Source organism: Oryzias latipes, chromosome 20 (assembly GCF_002234675.1).
Source record: "Oryzias latipes chromosome 20, ASM223467v1".
In the NCBI taxonomy this organism is placed as follows: Eukaryota; Metazoa; Chordata; class Actinopteri; order Beloniformes; family Adrianichthyidae; genus Oryzias; species Oryzias latipes.
Window position 1 is genome coordinate 20,285,645 of NC_019878.2, and position 19,182 is coordinate 20,304,826.

The window sequence follows — 19,182 nt, forward strand, 5'->3', positions numbered from 1 at the left end:
CTACACATATCCCCCATTTATGATGATAACAGGTCTCATGGGAAAACCAGGACCGGGTAGTTGTGGGCTATTTTGAGAACAGGACAGACTTTTTGATCAGACGTTTGTCAGTGCACAACGTTGATGGGTGTTTGAAGTGTCAACTTCTGATACAGTAACTGTAAAGCATGAAAAACAGGCTTTCACTTGATTCTTTATTTGCTTGCTTTATATATTTAAAGAATTCATTTAAAGTGTTTCCATGTTTACATTTTACGCATCAACACTTGTTTCAAAGAAATCTTAAGACAAGATGAGATGAACAAATTTAAAACAGCATATTTTAAAAAAGTAAATAATTTGCAAAACGGAGATTTTACTTTAAAACCCTGAAATCCTAAAAAGGAATCAAACACACATGATCAACTGATTTTTAACCAAAAGCACAAAAGTTGGACATTTGGCCAAGAAGAACATCCCATTATGATCTTTTTTATATCAACTAATGCAAATAAGCAGCATGTTAGGCTCTGTGGGCTACAGCTAGTATTACATGTGCTAAAATATATAATCATACTTTAGAAAAGTCAGATAAAATATGTCAAACTATAAGGCTTCAAAACTTTTAAGCTATGAATGCATGAGCTCAAAAATGGATAGCTTTCTGACAAATAAAACAAAAAAACATCAAGCGCGGAGGTGGATGAATAATGATATGGGAATAATTGGCCGACACAAACCCTGCCTCTTTTTTTGAAGACTACGAGTCCTCAAATTGATTCATTCAAATAACTGATCAGAAGAAAGTAAAAAGAAGGTTAACAGAACAGCTGAGAGGATCTAATAAATTCAATCATCAAGAAACCTGAAATCTTAAACTCGTGTTTTTTTAGTTGATCTACATCGTCAGGACTGTATGATGCAAATCCTAGTTTGTGTCCTTGGAAAATCCACTACGTTTGGGAAATGTTGTGGATTACGCAGTCGGACTGCTCAACATATAAAATGTTCCTCTTTGTCTGTGTAAAAGTAAACACTATTATGATAAACACAACAGACAATCCAGCAGACCAAAGTAAAATTGAGAGGATTTATTGCATCCAACATAACTAAAACAAGAAGAAAAACCTTAATAGTATATAGGAAGAATAACGAATTTAAAAAGTAGGAACATGTCTCGTAGACAGACATTAAACAGAAGGATGTGGCTGCTAATTGGTGTTGGTCAGACTCCTACATGGTTTATTTTTCCATGTTTGGGGAATAAAGACCATCTGTAACACTCCAATTTCCCACCCATCCAATCTAAATGCCAATCATTCTTGAGCAGCGGCCCCTAACCTTTTCATCGTTTTCATTAAACATAAATTTTACAAACCGCTAAAGAAACCGTAAAATGTGCACACAATTTACTCCATAGGGTAATGACCATCGAGTGTGAATGAGTCCTGGACTGAGTGAGTGTGACATCCACAATAAAAAAATGCTTCACTTCTGACTGTGACCAAATGAAAACAATCCAGTTACCATTTTTTTGCCATACGGTTGCCAGCGTGTCAGAGCCAGATGTCCTCAGTTAGTAGTGATTGGTAAAAATCGGTCCGGGTTATCGCTGCTCTGGCAACCACTTCTGCCAATCAGGAGTAAGCTTGCTGGAAGGCCACACCCCTACCACTTGAAAGCAGGCTCAGAAGAATCCATCAAATGTTTCGTATGTTGGACGTGGGGGCCAGCAGGCACCACATACATGTACTCTGTCCAACAGAATGACTGAGCGATATCTGTTTACTTCTCAATACAAATCTTTGTGATACTTCCTGTTTGAAACGTGTGTGTGTGTGTGGGGGGGGGGGGGGGGGGGGGGTGGTCACTCAGTACAGTTCTCATATAGTCTCCCCACTTTCGGTAAGGTGCATTATGGGAGTTTACTCTTCTGTCGCTGCATTTTACAAGCTCTGTTTCTAGTTATTTTAGCCTTTTTCCCCCAAAAAATAATGTGACACTGTTAAATTACCAACAATACCTTCAGTGAACCCCCATAATGCCCTATTGTTGCACAGTATAAATTCTTTAACTGTGCGATTCAACCTGTTGTCCTAAATTTCATGGCTCCATTTGTCATTAACAGGAATGGAGAAGAGGCCAAGGAGTCAAAGCTCAGCCATCTTTTCATGGTCTGCCACTGTCCTGTAATAAAAGTCATCCCTGAAAGAGACGAGTGATGGGTTCACAGATTATCTGCAAACATGTGAACAGCCTGAATCTTCATTCACTTATGCTGGTTCTTTACCTGACATTCAAAGAAAAGCTACTTCTGATGTTTGTCTCTCCACAGGTCACTTCATCAGTCTCACAAGAGCTCAGGCCCAGAGAGAGGAAGCACTTCTGTGTCTTGTTTACCTGTTCTCTCTTTGCATGAGTGTACTTTGGAACTATGCACTAATGAGCTTTGCTTTCAGAAGTGGGTCTGAGTCTGTGCAGCAAATCCCACATCAGAGTCACGTCTGTTTAAAAGCAGTGCCGCCTGAAGGCTCGGAGATCTTTTCTTTCAGCAGTTTTAAGCTTTGTTCTGTGTATAAATATCTCCCAGCGCCCACTGGCAGCACCCCAGTCGGGCCGTGTCAGACTCCATCTGGGCCCGAAGTACGGCCATTGCTTTGATACAGTACACTGATCTACCTTACAGACGTGTGACATGACACCAACCCCTGGATTCAAGAACAGGATGGTGGCACTGTGATAAACATAACCATTGATTATATATGTGAATTGGACTGAGTGGCCCCTCACAAGTCCAAATAGGTGGTGGCTCCAAGAATCCCATAGACTTCTATAAAGAAATAAACAGGTATTTCTTACTTAATATATTTGTCAGAATAACCATTCTTGGTCTGCTACCTCTTTTTTTTTACACTTTCTTTGTAATCCTAATTTTTATTCCTTATATTTTTTCTATTATACAAGTTATCCAAGTTAAAAACTGACCAATCAGATGCCTCGGTAAACATAGGTGGTGAATGCTGGCCCCCACGTCCAATGTTTGAAACGCTTGACAGATTTTGTGTAGCCCCCTTTAAGTGGTAGGGCTGTGGCCTTCCAACAAGCTCACCCCTGATAGGCAAGATTGGTTGAAACGCTGACTCAGACCCACTCGGACCAATCACTGCTTACTACGATGTGTGGCTGTATCCTATATGCTTGTGAAAGAATGGCGAATAAATTGATTTCATTTGGAGCCGGGAGTACAGTATTCCCCCACTTATTTGCATTTCTATATTTGCGGTTTCAGATTATTTTTTCACAGATTTTATTTCAGTCGTGTGACTCCTCTGGTTTATCACAAAAGCTCAGACAACTCAAGAGGAAGAGCACGCTGGCCCATCGGCCTTCAAAAGCTGGTTTCCCCGGTTCCTAAATCGCTCTAACCAACATTTGTGCCACTGGATGGAGAGATGGCATCAGCTGACTCAGAATAACCCAGGCTGGAAAATATTCTGATACCCTGAAGAAGATAATAGCAGAGAATAATTATCATCCTGATTAATGGATGGTGGATGAAGCCTGCCTGGTTTTCCATATTCGCGGATTCAAGGGTGTCTCTAGTCCCTAACTCCCGCGAATACGGGGGGAAGACTGTAAACCCTTTTTCTATGATTGACATGACATTCACTCAGTCCAGTTCTGAAATACAGCCAATGGAGGTAACAGAGAACACTTCAGCCGTCAACTACAGGTCAATATGTTGCTGCGTAACGGAAGAATGTATGCATTAACGTGGATGGGACGTGGCTTAAAAAAAGACAAAAACTGAAAGTTGGCCTATTTCAATATAAAGGTAGCAAAAAAAGTTAAAACTGCCATGAGTGACTTATTATATATTGTGGCTTTTTGGTGCCTTTTAGTGATTATGCCTTGCCGTCCATAAGGCCCTTTCATTTAGCCCAATCACTGCTAAAACACAGATGAAATGTGTGGTCATGTGACTTCTTGATTTGGATTGGGAAGACTTTTCTTTTTTTTTTTTTCTTTATTTGGGTGGTGGGGGGTGGTAATTGGGAAGACTTGGGTGTCCCAATACCTCTGCTTTTCCAAAAGCTGGGTTAAAACGTCCAGTAAAGCTGTCCTAATAATAAGGATTATCTGCCTAAAAAATATGAACAACCCAACTGGAATTCAATTTTATTTAATATTTATAAAATGCCATTAATGTGCAACCAAATTTTTATTCTTTATTCATTTGTAATAGATGTTAAATATTGACATAGACGTAAGAAAACGTTTTAAAATAATTTAAATATATATATTTTTTTCTGTTTTAAAGATGAGCTGCTTTATGTTGGAGTTAGGGCTGGGCGATATTGGATTTTTCATATCACGATATTGTTTTTTTCATATTGTGCGATAACGATATTAAAAACGATATCAAATAACTATATTTTTCAAAGTAATCTTTATTGCACACAGTTTTAAAAGACCACAAATAAATTCAAATGTTTGAACTTTCAAGTTTAACAGAAAAATAGACAAAAAATTGACACACAATTATGTCAATATAAAAAAAAGTGCAATAAACTAAAAAAAACTCCCAAGAAACTCCTCAGTTTCTTTAAAATGCTCTTCAAGAAATTAAAGAAAGCTTAAAACAAAAATGTTCTTATTTAAATACTTTGTGCAACTTCGAATAGCTTTCAAAGACAAGTCAAAAAAGAACAACAGATCAACTTAAATGGCCTCCTATTCTGTGAGGCAACAAATAGGCACCATGGTCAGTGTGATTTCTGCTAAATGAACAAAAGCCTACAGATTGCGGGCAAGGAAGACAAGTGTATCAACCATTTCAGGTTTTAAAGCTGCCCTTTGACAGGTTACAATATTACCCCCTGTACTAAATACCCTCTCAGATGGTCGCAGGGATACACAAATAGCGCTTTGCCAGGCAGCTAATCCTCGGGAAACTTTTCTCGTGGATTTTCCACCACTGTAGATTTTTTGTCGTATGGCGTTGGAAAATCCCGAATGTAAAGACTGCTGCTGAAGCGCAGGTCTTACCGTTGTTTCTGAAGTCTGGCATTGAGCATGCTCGAGGGGGTGGTGCTGCTTTAAGTGAGAAAAAAGGTTGGTGGTATTTCCACATTTATTAGGAACGTATCTTTGGCACAATTTGCAGTAGACGTTACTTTGACTTTTATCCGACTTTACTAGATAACCGAAAAACGTCCACACGGCGGAACTTTTCGGGCCGGTCCGTTCTACAATGCCTCTTGAACCTTCATCTGCGCCCGCTTGGCTCGAGTTTGTTAACTTCTCTTCAGACGGAACATTCATTTTCTGCAAGTGTTAGGATTTGCAACGCATGCAGATACTAGCTTGCATCCTAGCTTGTAAATAACGTTCACTCTAACTAGACGTGGCGCAGTTTATTCAGTGATTGGTCTAGCCCTGTGATACTTAATTCTGATTGGACAAGAGGGCGGGTCTTCCGGGGGTTTCTCCCGTGTTCATTTAAAACGAAAGTTTATCGCAATAGACTCATTTCACTACTATCGAAAAAAGGTAATATCGCAATAACGATAATTATCGTTTTATCGCCCAGCCCTAGTTGGAGTGATTGAGAATTTTTCTCTTTGTATGGCAATCCACCACTGACCTGGCTTCAGTTGTTTTGGTTTTTTAAAGAGCCTCAAACTGGAAGTCTAAGGGTTTCCCTTTGATCTACCTGCTAATATTTTACCTTTATATTTCTTTTACTTAAACGCCTTCTTTTTTTTTTAATTGAGGCAGATTAATCTCTTGTACTGTCATGCAGCTATAATGAATAACTCCAACCGATTACATAAATTGTGTTCTAAACATATTTGAATATAAAATTTGGGTCCCAAACTTAAAAATATAAAAATAAATCGTGTCTTGGGAATTAACTTTTTAAATGTCAACTCTTTCTTTAAGCAATTGATAAAAAGTAGAGCGCCTACAAAATGTAAAACAATGAAACTTGTGTCTGAAATAAAAACAGATTCAAGTAATTTTTTTGAAACGTTTTGTTTGCAAGCCATCAACAGGGGGGATTTCTGCTTTAAAAACTGCTATATTGAGAAAATATTGACAGGAAAAATGTTAAATAAGTATAGAAAAAAACTTGTTATTTTAACATCAGCAGCAATAGTGGAACTTCCCCATCTGCCTCTAAAAGGATTCAAGCCTGTATGATTCAAATCCAGTTGTGCAAAACTGTTTAGACGGGATTCTGGCGCCTTTGAGCCAGGAAAAACCTGAGCAAGAGGGAAGGACTGCACCCAGGAAGCATGAAGCAACATCTCTGGAGTGAGTAAGAAAAGACAAACTAGAACTGACTGCAAACCTAACTACAAAATCAAAATTACCGCTACTTAGATAATGGAATGGATCAGTCATAAATTGGGTCACATGTGAGAGGAAGCACTTATTGACCTGAAAACTGCTGTTTTTCCTTTATATTAGAAAAAGGATTGTACAAAAATACCAATTAAAATCTCTTTCAATCTTTGATGCAATTTCAGTGGGATGTTTGATTTAAAAATTAACAGAATAACAATAAATCTGTCCTACTTTTTTTTTACTCTTGATTTAGGATTCAATGTCTTTTTTCTCTGTTTGCGTCTGATAGCTGCGGCAGGAAAGTCAGCAGTTTGGTTTTGGGGCCATGATCCGCTTTTTTCCCTTTGTTGATGACAGCTCCAGCAGCCGAGCAGCTGCATCGGCCCATCTCCATCTGATCCTGCTCGGACAAAAGAATCCTTTACATCTCTCTGCCTCTCTCGTCTTCATCTAATTTATTTTAAATAATAATACCAATAAAGTACCTTAATTCAATCGGACTCTTGCCGGTATGTTTCCTCCTCTCTGTCCGCCGTAAATCAGATCGGGACAAAGTAAATCCGAGTTACTCCGAGCGGGACCGATCAGCCCTCATCCTTACTTCACGCGTCCAGCTGATTGAAGTTCGATCCCGGCGGATCAGGCGCTGCTGCGTCGGAGGCGGGTGGAGGAGGAGGAGAGCGCGCGCATGGACGGGGACGCATCAGCGTCATGTCACGGTCAGATCCTGGAGTGTCCCAACCAGCGCTCCGGAGCCTCCACTTCCTAAACTTCCATCAGCCCCCACATAACAACATGGCCGACGCAGCCTGCGGGACTGGATCCACGCAGCTGGAGACGGACGGAGCGGTCTGCTGCAGCGGGGAGGGCCCAACGTGGGGGCCGCCTGGGGGGGAACTACCACTGATAAACAAGGACTGAACTGGAGTGCACAAAAAACAGTGGAAAGAATAGTTTCATGTATAAAAGAAAAGAAAGAAAAGTCATTTTGCTTTATTTCACAAATGCAGGTCTATCGTGACCTCTGCTGGTGCGCCACGGTACTGCAACCCACTTTATAAATATATCGATTATTGATCCACACAGGACACGGCTGGACCAGCAGAGGTCTACAACCTTCAACACTTTAATAACTATTTATGTGGATTTGACACTGACCAGTAGGAGCAACAAATTCTGACTTCACACTTTAGAACACAAGAAACTGATTTTTGTTTATGTAATTGTTGGTTTTATGAGTTTTTCTTTTGCAGAATTGAAACATTAAAAATATTTCAAAATATGAAAAAGCTTTTAACCGTTGACAAATGTTCACATGACTTTCTTTTAAAATAAGACATTCTGTGTCACATAGGATCATCTCAATGCAGCAAATAGTAGGTAGTGTTATGTCAGCAATGAAAAAAAAAAACAGTTTATTTTATCATTTGTGGTGCATCTCAGCCAGAAATGCGTACATTTAACTAAACAAAATTAAATAAAAGCTAATTAAGTGACTCTTAGTATATTATTTTTAATTATAATACATTCCATAAAATTCTTACAATTCAAAAATAAAATAAAAAACAATTTTATAATTCAGTAGCCTTAATTCTGGTTGTGCTTTCTGACCTCCAATAATGTCGGTGGGACGTGGCTCACAAAAGTCTGTCGAAATGTCAAAATTCAACTTGTGTTACGTTTTGTCCTTCACCTGTTTGTGAATGAGTTGAATAAAGTTACCTCAGTATTTACATACTTTTTACTGAATCCTGTAACGTTTTTTTTAACCAGAGAGTCACAATGGAGGGGTAACAGAGCCACAGGCTGGACTACAACAAAATGGCAAAAATTTACAAATGCAATAGAAAAAAAATAATAATAAATTCTATAAAAAACAGAAAACAACAAAAATAAAACAATACTGCTTTTAATCTATCTTTACCTCAAGTCTTGAGGTTGAGTCGTGGAATTTGACCATATTTTAATTAAAAGGTTTTCCTACTCGTCCTATAGTGGCTTCATCATTCTGAATGGTGCTGGGTTCAAATCCCACATAAACCTTCCAGGTGGGTCTTCCACATTACCACAATTGAATAATTCGTTAGACATGGAACAAAATAAATCATTTTCCATAAAAGAAATAGCCAACACCCACAAAATTAAATTGTGAGACATAAACATAAAATGTTTCAATGAAACATAAAGGAATTGATATACAGAAAGGAGGATTCTCCTCTAACGACACATCGTTTGTCAGGAACACATCACCTTTTACCTGAAGATGAGCGTTTGTAGTCTGGGCTTGCGTTGGTTGGGAACTGCTCACCTTTTCACCTCACACCTAGGGGGTCCTTTTTAAAATATCTTTTTTTATCTGAAGCTTCTCCTTTGTCCCTGGGTTTGTCCAGTCTGATACACTTGAAATCAGTCCAGTCTCCATCCTGACTAAAGGTGATCCTCTGACCATCGTCCCAGAGATGTATAAATGACTAATTCTTTTATGTTTATGATAAAAAAATAAAATAAAAAATAGCATATTAAAGAAGTTTTCTGTAGATTAAAACAAATAAAATTGCCAGTTCTTACTAATTGAAATATCATTCAAAATCTCATGAAATTTGGGGACAATAACCGTAGAAGACACAGATTGTAACACCGGTGTGTGTCGTAAAGGGGTGTGGTGTTTAGATTTCACCCGAGTCTGGACTTTAGTGACACGACAGCACCATGCTGTCTGCGTCTTCCTGAATAGTTATGTGAAAACTCTACGGCTCACTCATTTATTTAAAAAATTACATCAGATATTCAAAAGTGCTTCCTGAAAAATGAACATGTGGCTTCAATCTTTTATCTTTTACACCAAAAACAACACTGTGATCAGCTGTCACATGTTAGAGCTGTCATCTCATTCATGCTTACAGAGCAAAGGTTGGAGATTTGGGTCTTTGAGTCACTTTGAGAGACTTTCACGTTGACATTTAAAAAATATATATATAGTAATTCACCCCTCCCCAAAATGTTATGAAAGGCTTTGCATCTGCCTGAAAAATACTGCAGATGTAACTCTGACTTTTTTTTTAGGAAAGCTGACTCTCAGCTTGATGTTCTGCTGGTTTAGCTCATAAGGAAACCTGGACATTTGTGGATAAAGCATGAATGTGTGCTAAAGTACACAAAAAAAACCTCTGCAGTAACAAAGGCAAAGCAGCTCATGATTAGCACATGTCTGCTCTGCTCATAAAATCCTTAAAAACATCATATATCTGTGAGTTCAACTTATTATTTCTACAAAGTTTATTAAACTAAAGTGATTCTCAATCTTTTTTTTATTAAATTAAAGCTTTAAATGTCCTCATTTTTTGCTATATCTGTACATGGAACTGACAAATTCTCAGTTAACAGAGAAAAGAATGAATTGATATTGTTCCATTTTGAGTTTACACAATGAGGAATGCCTCTAAATAAATCTCTTTTTAACTTTAAAACAGGCAGAGAGTCTGCTGCACTTCTAAAGACTGTGTCACACAGCCAACGACGTACACTTTGCGCATTTTGCACGGAAGAAAATTCGTCATCAGAATCCTTTAATATCATTGTACACAAGAGGCTTGTTACAACAAAATTACTGGTGCTCTCCAGCTGCTTGAGCAAAATAAACTAAAGTTACATACATATTAGATTAAAATACACAATAGAAAATGTGTGGAATTATTGCATACGTGAATATACGTGAAAAAAGTGAGAAAAGTTGATGTACACAGTTGTATCACATATGAACCACGTTAAAACCACAGAAGAAATATAATTAAACCATGCAAAGAACACGTAAATCAACGTAATTGCCAAATCTGCCCCCAAATTCATGCATCAATGACATAATTTTAACAGGATATGTACACAAAACAAGTTATCCGTCTGTGTCATATGCATCAAGAGTCCTTTGGACATATGTGGGACAGGAAAGCCACAAATTTGACTATTTGACTATAAGTTTACCGTGTGTAAACTTTCCTTAAACTTGCCTTTTATATTAAGCCTTTTGTGAACAGTTTTTTTAATGTAGGTTGTTTCTCAAAATATAACCGATTGCACACGTGAAAATATTTGCAAAAAACTGAAACTTTAATACATTTTGTCTTTGTTTTTCCCTTTTTTTTGCAGTCAAATTGTTCTCTGAGAAGGGGGGCCCAGACCTAAGCCGCCTTGTGGCTGCTAAAACCATCTCATCATCTATATATTTAAAAAATACTCAAGCGTCTTGACAGTAGACCTGTACCAAAGTTAAATATAGGAAAAACCTTTGAAAAAATACAAGATAAAAAATATATTTTTCTCTTAATGAAAAGCGAGAAGTTAAAAAAAAAACAAGTTGAGGAATTGAAAATATGGTAAATGTTTTAGACACAATTTTGCAAAATGTATCTAAGCAAAAAAGGACAAAATTGATGCAACAATGAGCCTTACATACATGTAATGTCAAGGAAATTGTTTTAATCATCACATTTTTAATCTTCTGTCAGTGCTATTTTGTTCTCTTTGCATTTCTTGACCCAATCTCATAAGGAAAAATAGGCAGATGAATTTGTGTTTTTCCTTTCTTTCGTTGAATTATTGTACTGTTAAGCTAGAAATCATTGTAAAATTTTTACTTTTTACATTTTTTCTGTCTGAAATGAAACAAGCAAAATCTATAAGTCTCCAAATAAAGCAGTCCTGCAGAAAAAAAATAATTAGATGACGAAAAAAAATAAAAAACAAGATGTATGCTCTTTTTTATTAACATGTTTTTCCAATAAAACCCTGTGTTCACAGCAGCATTTTAAGTAAGCTCCAAACAATTATAGCAGCTGACTTTTTTCACAGAAAACTAATGAATAGAATAAATATTCCTGGTATGAGTTTTCTTTTTTTTTTTTCAAGGACAACAGGGAATATCACTTGTTAGAAACATCAACCACCTTTATTTCTCACTCAAAGTGATTCTTTTTTTTGGTTAAAGTCCTAACAAAGAGGTCAGGCGACCCCCGTGCTACGGATCAAGCGTTTTCAGCCCATGAGTTATGCGGCAGCACATGCACAAACAGTTTTCAAATTAAATTAACGGAAGCGCCGTTCCGTCAACACTTGAGCCGTGAGACGGCCACATCAATAAAAGTCTTCAAACACCACAGCCAGCGCCGGCAGCGGCTATAAAAAGCAAACAGTACTAAAATTAGAATGAGTCATATGTTCTATTGCTGTCTTGCTGGGGGGGTTGTGATAAAACTTCTTGGTGCTCCGTGTGGTCAGGTTTGATTACCCACTCCAAGCAAAAAGCTCTGAAACAATCAGAGAACAAAGAAGGTCATGTTTGCAGACACTTCCAAGCAAACACAGGGACAATTTCTGTTATTGTGTTTGGGATTCATTACCCTGCTACAGATCAAAGTGGATGAATTTTGTGTTGCATTTATCATTTCCTTTTATACCATCTGGATGACATAAAATACAGGATTTCCTTTCAAGCTGCTCAGATGAAAAGATGGCCGACCAGGTCAACAAGTTTATTAATATTTGGCTTGTTCATGCAGGAAAGACACTTAACAGCTGCAGTTTAGTCAAACTTCAGGTGATTAAAAATAAACATTCATATCCACTTCGGCTCTCAGTGATCGGATGATATTCTGCAAACACCATGAGAAGTGCTCATTAAGAAAATTTGAAGCTGAATCTGTAATCGCCACTTTGCAATAATTGTGTTAATTCATTTCATTAAAAGCTAGTCGTGCAAATATTAGAATTCTTTCAACTTTGTTGATTAGAATGACTTAGTTAATGGTACAGGAGGCAGTTGACTCATTTTAAAAAGGGAACATTTAACATTTTACAAATAATGATAAAGACTGTTAAAGGATGGGCTTTTACTTTGCTGGTTCTGGTTCTTCTCTTCCATCCATCAGTTGTGCACTTTGTAATTTCAACCACTGGGGCGCAGCGCTAGCACAGAACCAGAGAGAAGCTCACTTTTGTGCTTTTCATGCTTCATTCTTATTCTGCACTTCTAAAGAATTCAAAAGGAGGTGTTTCATTGCACAAAGCAGAGCGTCACATGACGTCAGCGAGGAGGACTGACTGGTCGGAATCAACCACTAATGATTCAGCGCGTGGCCTTTCAACCAGCCATGTGAAGGAAAGATGTGCCGGGCTCTTAATGAATGGGACAGAGAAGCGGAAAGAAGTGGAAGTGTTAATTCCAAAGTTAATGCTTTTCATCTAATGCCGTTAGACTTCAGATTAATCACAAAGTGAGGCATAAAAATGTACATTTCATATCAGAATATTCATTTGACAGCGCTGTTAGATTTTATTCGGAGAGATACTTTTTCCTAAATAGTTAAATGTGTTTATAAGAACAAACAGAGATGTATTTGCATAATCAGGAGACTTTTAGGGCTTTTCTAAACACTGTTGAGATTCACACAACGAAAGTCATAAAGTTACATAAATTTACATGGCAGTGCTGCAGCTTTATGATTTGCTCATAGGGACAGAGTGTACCTATTAATTTTGATCAATGTGTTTGAAATACTTCAGAGGCTTTGCCTGTAAGACTTAACTGTTCTTTTGAGGCTTTATGTGAGACAGGATTTTTCATAAACAAGTTCAAAATATGGCATCAAAAAGACTAAACAAATCCCTTTATGCTATATTTAACGGAAGTATCTTCAGCAATGGTTTCACTCTGCCAAACCTTTGGTGTCAGATTTAGGGGAATATGATGCACCACCCAGAGAAAAACAATTGAATAAACCATGGAAGAAAATTTTTAAAAAGAGCTGGAAAAGTGCAGTTGGTGTAAACTTTTTCCTCTTTTTGTGGAAAGTTCAGTGCGGCAGAGGAACTGGACTTGATGTACACCAGACCCTCAGTACAGATGGTCTGTAAACTTTATTATTCTGGAGTCAACTGTGTCATAGACTTGATAGCAAACATAAAAACAAATCTATGGGAAAATGATTTAAAAAGACAAAATCAGAGAGCTAAATATAAAAGTGACATATCAAACTTTTTGTGAAATAACATTAAAGAGTGTCTAGACAGTGAGATGAGTCCTACTGCAATCTTTTTTTAAATCGGCGTTTAAAGCTTTCCCAGTGATCTTTTAATTATGATTGTGCTGTTTTTAGCCAAAACCAAACAACCTGCATTGTTTTCTAACACAGTTTCTGCAGAACACCTCTGAGTTGTGGGCGGTACTATTGGCTCAGAGTAAGCCTGTCCCCCCTTCCCAACATCCTTTTGTTTACACTCTTTCCTGCTAGCTAATAACCCCTCACAACCCCAACCTGGCATTAAGGGTGCAACAAAAATGGCGAGGATTATTGGAGCTATCCAGTCGTCTAGTTCTGATCCAGATTCCAGCTCAGACGAGGAAAACAAAGGCGTACATGAATCTATTTGACTGCAAGTGGATGCATCAGAATGATGGAATTCAATCTCAAAGTTGAATTTATTTCCAAAACACATCTTTTATAAATGCATCTTAGGTTTTTGTTTCAGATTTTACAGATTTTTCTTCTGTCACAGGGCAGTAACTGCATTTAGACAACATTAACATGGTTTTTATACTATATGATAGGGCTTTGCACCAAAACATAAGATTTTTTGAAAAGCTTTTGGGAGTTTTTTTCTTGTTTAGGTCAAACCTGTCACTTTGTTTTATGAGTGTGGACAGTTCCACACAGTTATGTGTCATTGTGAATCAGCAAGAAACCTTCCTTTAAAGTGAAGAACATTTCAATAAAGCAAATAAAGAAAACAACCATGAGTCTATGGGCACTTCATTAAATCAGCAACCTCAAACACTGGCAAAACCCTGTCAGGAATTATAAGTTATGTCTGCATCTTTTCATGAAGGTCAAATGCAGATCCATTCAGCAAAGGACTATTTATAAATGCATAAATTTTATATAATGTGGTATTTATGTCTTCTACGTATCTGCTTTAAACCGTGTTTCAGCACTGGACAGCTCTCACCTGTCTCCCAGGGCTCCAAAAGGCCCATCATGTGATCTTTCCTACAGCGTGACGTTATAAGTTGACATTCACAGTTTAATTAATGAGGTTTAAATACCCCACCCCCCACCCCCCACCACCACCATCACGAACACCAAAAAAAAAAGAAGAAAAAGACTCTTTCATTGACGCGCAGCTCTCCAATGGGACGGAGATGGGGTGGGGTGATGACGCAGCCGCCAACTCCCCCACCCCTCTTCCCACCGACCTGACGATTGAAAAAGGCATGTCTTTCCGAGTCATGGATTAAAAAACCAGAGAGGAGGCAACTTGACGGGACGCAGGAAACTTTTCGCGTAGACGGCGGTTTGGCGCGCCCTGATCCGTCCATGAGCGAGAGCGCGTAAAAGTCCCCTAGAAGTCAGCTGCGGGCGCACGGAGGACTACACACGCAAGAGGAGCCACAAGACTGAGGAAGAAGACGCGCATCACTGGAGGAATACAAGGGAGACAGCGAGAGGCTGAGATCCGAGCTCACTCTCCCAGTTGAGCGGATCAAAGAACTGGTGAGAAAAGAAACACTTTTGAGGGATAATTTAGAAAAATCTGGTAAATCAAGACTGTAACTATCTAGAGATATTTAAAAAATGTATGCTTTTTACAAAAAGAAAAAAATATCTTTTTTTGACTTTTTTTAAAATCCAAAATCCTTTTTTTTTGTCTTTTACAGCAGGACAATGTCCAGTAAAGCGACTCTAGCATTACTCATCTATGGGATCTTAATGCATTACAGCATCAACTGCTCACCTGTGGGGCTCAGCTTTCCCAGCATTAGGTAGGTGCTGAGCAGAGGGGCAGAAGCTGAGGAGCTTCATGGAGGAGTTTACTGGATAATATCATCTGACAACCAATCCATACAGCTGAGACGCAGTCAGGAGGGAGCAGGCTAATGTGATTTAGACTCTGCTGTGCCTCAATCTGTAGTCATTCACAGATAATTCTTACAATTGGATAATTGGTTCTACAAAAGAGGGAATTTTTTCAGACAAACATTTTTAATTAATTATATTTATAAATTGGACAAACCAAAATCCCCTTTTTTCCCCCCCAGCAGACTTGACAGTGAGGTTTATGATGAGGGTGGCAACTCTTTACCATCTCTGGATTATGATGGTGATCAAGTGGAGGTGAGAAGCCCTTCATCTGTCGCTGACGACGTCTTCACTTTGTTCTATCCTCCAGAGAAAAGGTGATTATCATCATTTTTTTTAACTTTCCCCCACGCGCTCGGAGTGTTGGAAACATCGCATTTATGTTGTATTTGTGTCTGTTCTGTGCGTCCTTTGATGTCAAAGCATTAAAAAAAATGTATGTTTGTTCTTTATTGTTTATTGCATCATTTTGCAGTTGTTGTTTATGTCTCTCAGAAATAAAATATAGAAAATGATATTTAAAGAAAAAGGAGGAATAAGAGCAGATAAGAAAAAAATAGAAAAATGTCCTTGACGATCAATAATTAGGGGGCATAATCATCAAAAAAAGTGTTTATTTTAGTATTTTTGTTGCCAGTTGCGCTGGGTGTGTGGTGATTTTTTACTATGTGGCTATCTATCATCCCAGAATGGAAAGGCATGCAGACGGCATGTTTAATAAAGCCTACAGGAAAGCGCTGGGTCAGTTATCAGCAAGGAAATATCTTCATTCTCTGATGGCAAAACGTGTAGGGTAAGAAGATCTTCTTGTTTGTCCTTCTCTTTTTTTTTTTAAATTCTGTTTTCCGTCTTCTGTGTGTTTGTTCCCTGTTGATCGGTCCCTTAAAAGCCCATAATTCACACCGTTTCATGTGTTGCGTGTTTCTGTGGTTTCCACACATCCTAGAATCCTGCAAATCTGGAGCCGTCCCCCCCCCTGTGAATCAGCCTCCATTACTGTAATGCTATAAAAAAAGTGGTGAAGAAGCGCACAAACAATTACTTAAGTGATGCGGGAAGTGTCATTCTCTTAGCTGGCTGTTGTTGAAAGTGCACAGGGAAGAATTAACCCACACACGTTTAAATTTATTTCTTTATGAATAATTTATGGAGCCAGATCCCAGATCTAATGGAGGGAGGGGCTGCAGCTGTGAGCAGGCCTATCACATCTCGGTGCACAATGCGAATCCTCTCGGGGTGTGCTCAAAGATAAAATCTCAACTTAGGCAAAATTTTCAATGCAAATGATCTGCATTTGCTTTGGTTCTGATGGATCTTAGTGGAAATTCCAAGATGGTGGTCCACCATCACCACGGGCTGCCCACAGGGGGGTTGGGGTGCCTTGAACGCACCTGTAACCGCTTCAGCCCTCATTTGCCTCTTCTCCTCCCACAGGGGGGGGAAAACGCTGGACGACAGCTCGGAGCCCCTGTCCAAGCGACACTCAGACGGGATCTTCACGGACAGCTACAGCCGCTACAGAAAGCAAATGGCCGTCAAGAAATACCTGGCAGCCGTCCTGGGGAAAAGGTATAGACAGAGAATTAGAAACAAAGGACGACGTATGGCATATTTGTAGCTGCCTCCCCCTTTTCTCTTCCTCCTCTTCTCCCCCCTGAACAGAAAAAAGTGTGCGCAGCCCCCAGATGAAGTCACTCTGAGATCTGGCCAATCAGTAGATCGCTTTTGTGTTCAAACATGTATTTATGTATGAAGTAAGCCATTAAATAAATATTTTGATAATAATATTGGGTTTTATTTTGTACTTAAAGCACTTAAAGATGTATTTCCTTGTGGAACAAATTTTCCCCCCAGAAAAGTATGAAGTAAGAAATCCTTAAACGTTTAAGTTTTACCTCCCACATTCCTGTCTTTTAAACATCCAGTGAAGGCAAATGAGAGTGAATTGTAGTTTAAAAGACAATCAATGCATTCAATGCTGCTTTTTCTCTGTGAAGTTTTATTAAGAGTTTAGTTGTCTTTATCCACAACAGCCTTGAGGACGTAGCTTTTCACCGTGTCCTACAAGAGCTAGACTTTGATGCCCTCCCGGACGGGGATGAGTTTGAGGCTTTTTTGGGAGACTGGCTGAAACAGTTCTCCCCCCAATTTGCGGTGAGTTTCTGGCTCTTTCCACGAGGCCTCGTCCTCCCCGGGGACTCCTTACGTCCACTTTCTTTTTTTTTTGTAATCTTCTTCTTCTTCTCCACTTTGTTGCCTTGAGCACTCAACCCTGACTTCTTCCACCTCATCTGTGCTCCCGTCTCACAGATTTTCATTCCACCTGTATGAAGCATACAGGCTAAAAGTGGAAAGGCTCGGTCAAATCCTAAACCCATTGTCAACTGTTTGAAAATAACAAGTAATTACAATAAAAAATAGATTTGGAATATGTGTTAGCTTTAAAACTCATTTTATGAATCCCTCATTCCTAGACTTGAGTACTTTTGAGGTTTTTCCTTCTTTTATTTTCTTCAGCTGTGCTTACAAAGTAAACTTTCACATGGATTTGTGCCAATCCCGTGTTTCTATCAAATGTATCCTGTTCTTTTATTCTGTTCAAGGTTGTCTCTATCCACATAATAAGTATCAGACATCTCCACCAGGCAATTCAAAAAAAAAAAAAAGGAAAAAAAAACATTTTTTTGAATGATACTTGTTAAATGGAATCCCACTCAGTTTGTTGGAGACATTCGAGGAACTCTTGTGTTTCAACCCTCTGGATCTATTGTGCTTCCTTTTTTCTGTCATGTGAACCAATGTACAAATTACAGTAGACTGCATGATTAAAGCTCTGGCAACAGCCACCACGTTTGTGCAGACAACTATGGTTGTGCTTGAATTTCTGACTACTGTAGACCATCCATGCGGTTGTGTTCTGTTCGCTTACATTCCCAGACAAGCTGTATGTTCTCCACAGAAGCATCTGAATGTACTTTACTGCTAACAAGATCTTCTAGTTTTGTAATTTTCTGTGAGGTAGTAAAAAAAAAGAAGATATTTTTTGACTTTAATAGACAAGAATTAGAAAGGTGGTAGATAGTTATGTTCAGACAGAGAGCTTCAAGTTGTCAAACTCCATAGGAAAAACTGCACGGAAAGTAGGTGTTAGGAAGCACAACAGGTTAAAAGAATTGCATCTGTTTTCAATGTATCAATTTTCTTTTTAATTTTTGCATCCCACCCCTCCTCTAGGCTTTGTGACGCAGGAAGCAGGGAGGTGTGGTGCCTTGCATCGACTTTAAAAATCGCCATGAATCACAGATGGCTATTAAGTGGCCCTACAATGCTGCACATCATCAGCTCGCATTTCCGACTTTTTTGTTGTTGTTGCTTACGTGTCACGCACCGATGTTTGATGGCGCCACTCAGCGTAGATGTTGTTAGTGTTTGTTTACACTGCTTTCTTTTCCAATTTGTTGTAGAATTCTTCACTTTTGTCAAAAACAAAGAGGAGCAGCCGCTTCTCCATGAACCATCATGTGTATGATAATGAAGCGCCAAATAGCCTTAAAAATCTATAGGAGTATATATCTATATATAGATATATATCTATATATATATAGTGTGAAAATTTACTATTAGATCTTCAAATGCAATCTGCAAGAATAAAGCCAATAAATGTCTAAAAAAAACGTGCTGTAAAATTTGTATGAATAAATTTTTGTAAACAACAAATATTTTGTCTAATCTTTGGAGCCGGTAACATCAAGGGTCTTGATCAGATGCGAAAGGATAAAACATGTTCACCAAATCCTGAAGCTGGTAATTTAGATCTTTCTGGGGATTCTTCTGTACAGAAAGGTGCACACCGTTTTGTATTTTATGCAAGGAAATGTCTCATAAGCTTCAGAGAGGTTGAGGTCCAGATGAGGTGCAGAATAAATCAGCAATGGAGAAA

The 19,182-nt window shown here is 38.4% G+C and overlaps 2 protein-coding genes across 8 annotated transcripts in view; one reads left to right on the forward strand and one right to left on the reverse strand.

Annotated features, from left to right (window-relative positions):
• Positions 1-7,534, reverse strand: part of yes1 (YES proto-oncogene 1, Src family tyrosine kinase) — a 28,301-nt gene extending 20,767 nt beyond the window's left edge. Inside the window, exon 1 of one of the 2 annotated variants that reach the window (XM_011489015.3) lies at positions 6,935-7,534. The gene's annotated coding sequence lies outside the window, so the exon portion shown is untranslated. Of the gene's footprint in view, positions 1-6,818 lie in introns of both variants that reach the window. The other variant, XM_004081131.4, reaches the window with a different exon arrangement.
• A 7,021-nt stretch (positions 7,535-14,555) lies between these two features.
• On the forward strand, positions 14,556-18,959 carry adcyap1 (adenylate cyclase activating polypeptide 1). 6 transcript variants are annotated; one of them, XM_023950331.1, is made up of 7 exons: positions 14,566-14,876; positions 15,041-15,145; positions 15,422-15,559; positions 15,931-16,035; positions 16,677-16,811; positions 17,276-17,396; positions 18,477-18,959. In XM_023950331.1, the coding sequence occupies exons 2-7, from the start codon at positions 15,048-15,050 to the stop codon at positions 18,483-18,485; spliced, it is 606 nt and encodes a 201-aa protein (XP_023806099.1). In that variant the 5' UTR covers positions 14,566-14,876; positions 15,041-15,047; the 3' UTR covers positions 18,486-18,959. The 6 variants fall into 6 exon arrangements, with proteins under 6 accessions (XP_023806100.1, XP_023806101.1, XP_023806102.1 ...); XM_023950329.1 differs by having other exon boundaries at positions 14,567-14,876; positions 17,276-18,959; XM_023950330.1 differs by having other exon boundaries at positions 14,569-14,876; positions 15,425-15,559; positions 17,276-18,959.
• The last annotated feature ends 223 nt before the right edge of the window (positions 18,960-19,182 follow it).

Excerpts from the sequence above, each read along its gene's own strand:
- adcyap1 (XM_023950329.1), top strand. The coding sequence starts at position 15,048 with ATGTCCAGTAAAGCGACTCTAGCATTACTCATCTATGGGATCTTAATG. Across the intron at positions 15,146-15,421 it reads CTCAGCTTTCCCAGCATTAG|CAGACTTGACAGTGAGGTTT; the intron begins GTAGGTGCTGAG and ends TTTCCCCCCCAG. Across the intron at positions 16,812-17,275 it reads GCAGCCGTCCTGGGGAAAAG|CCTTGAGGACGTAGCTTTTC; the intron begins GTATAGACAGAG and ends TATCCACAACAG.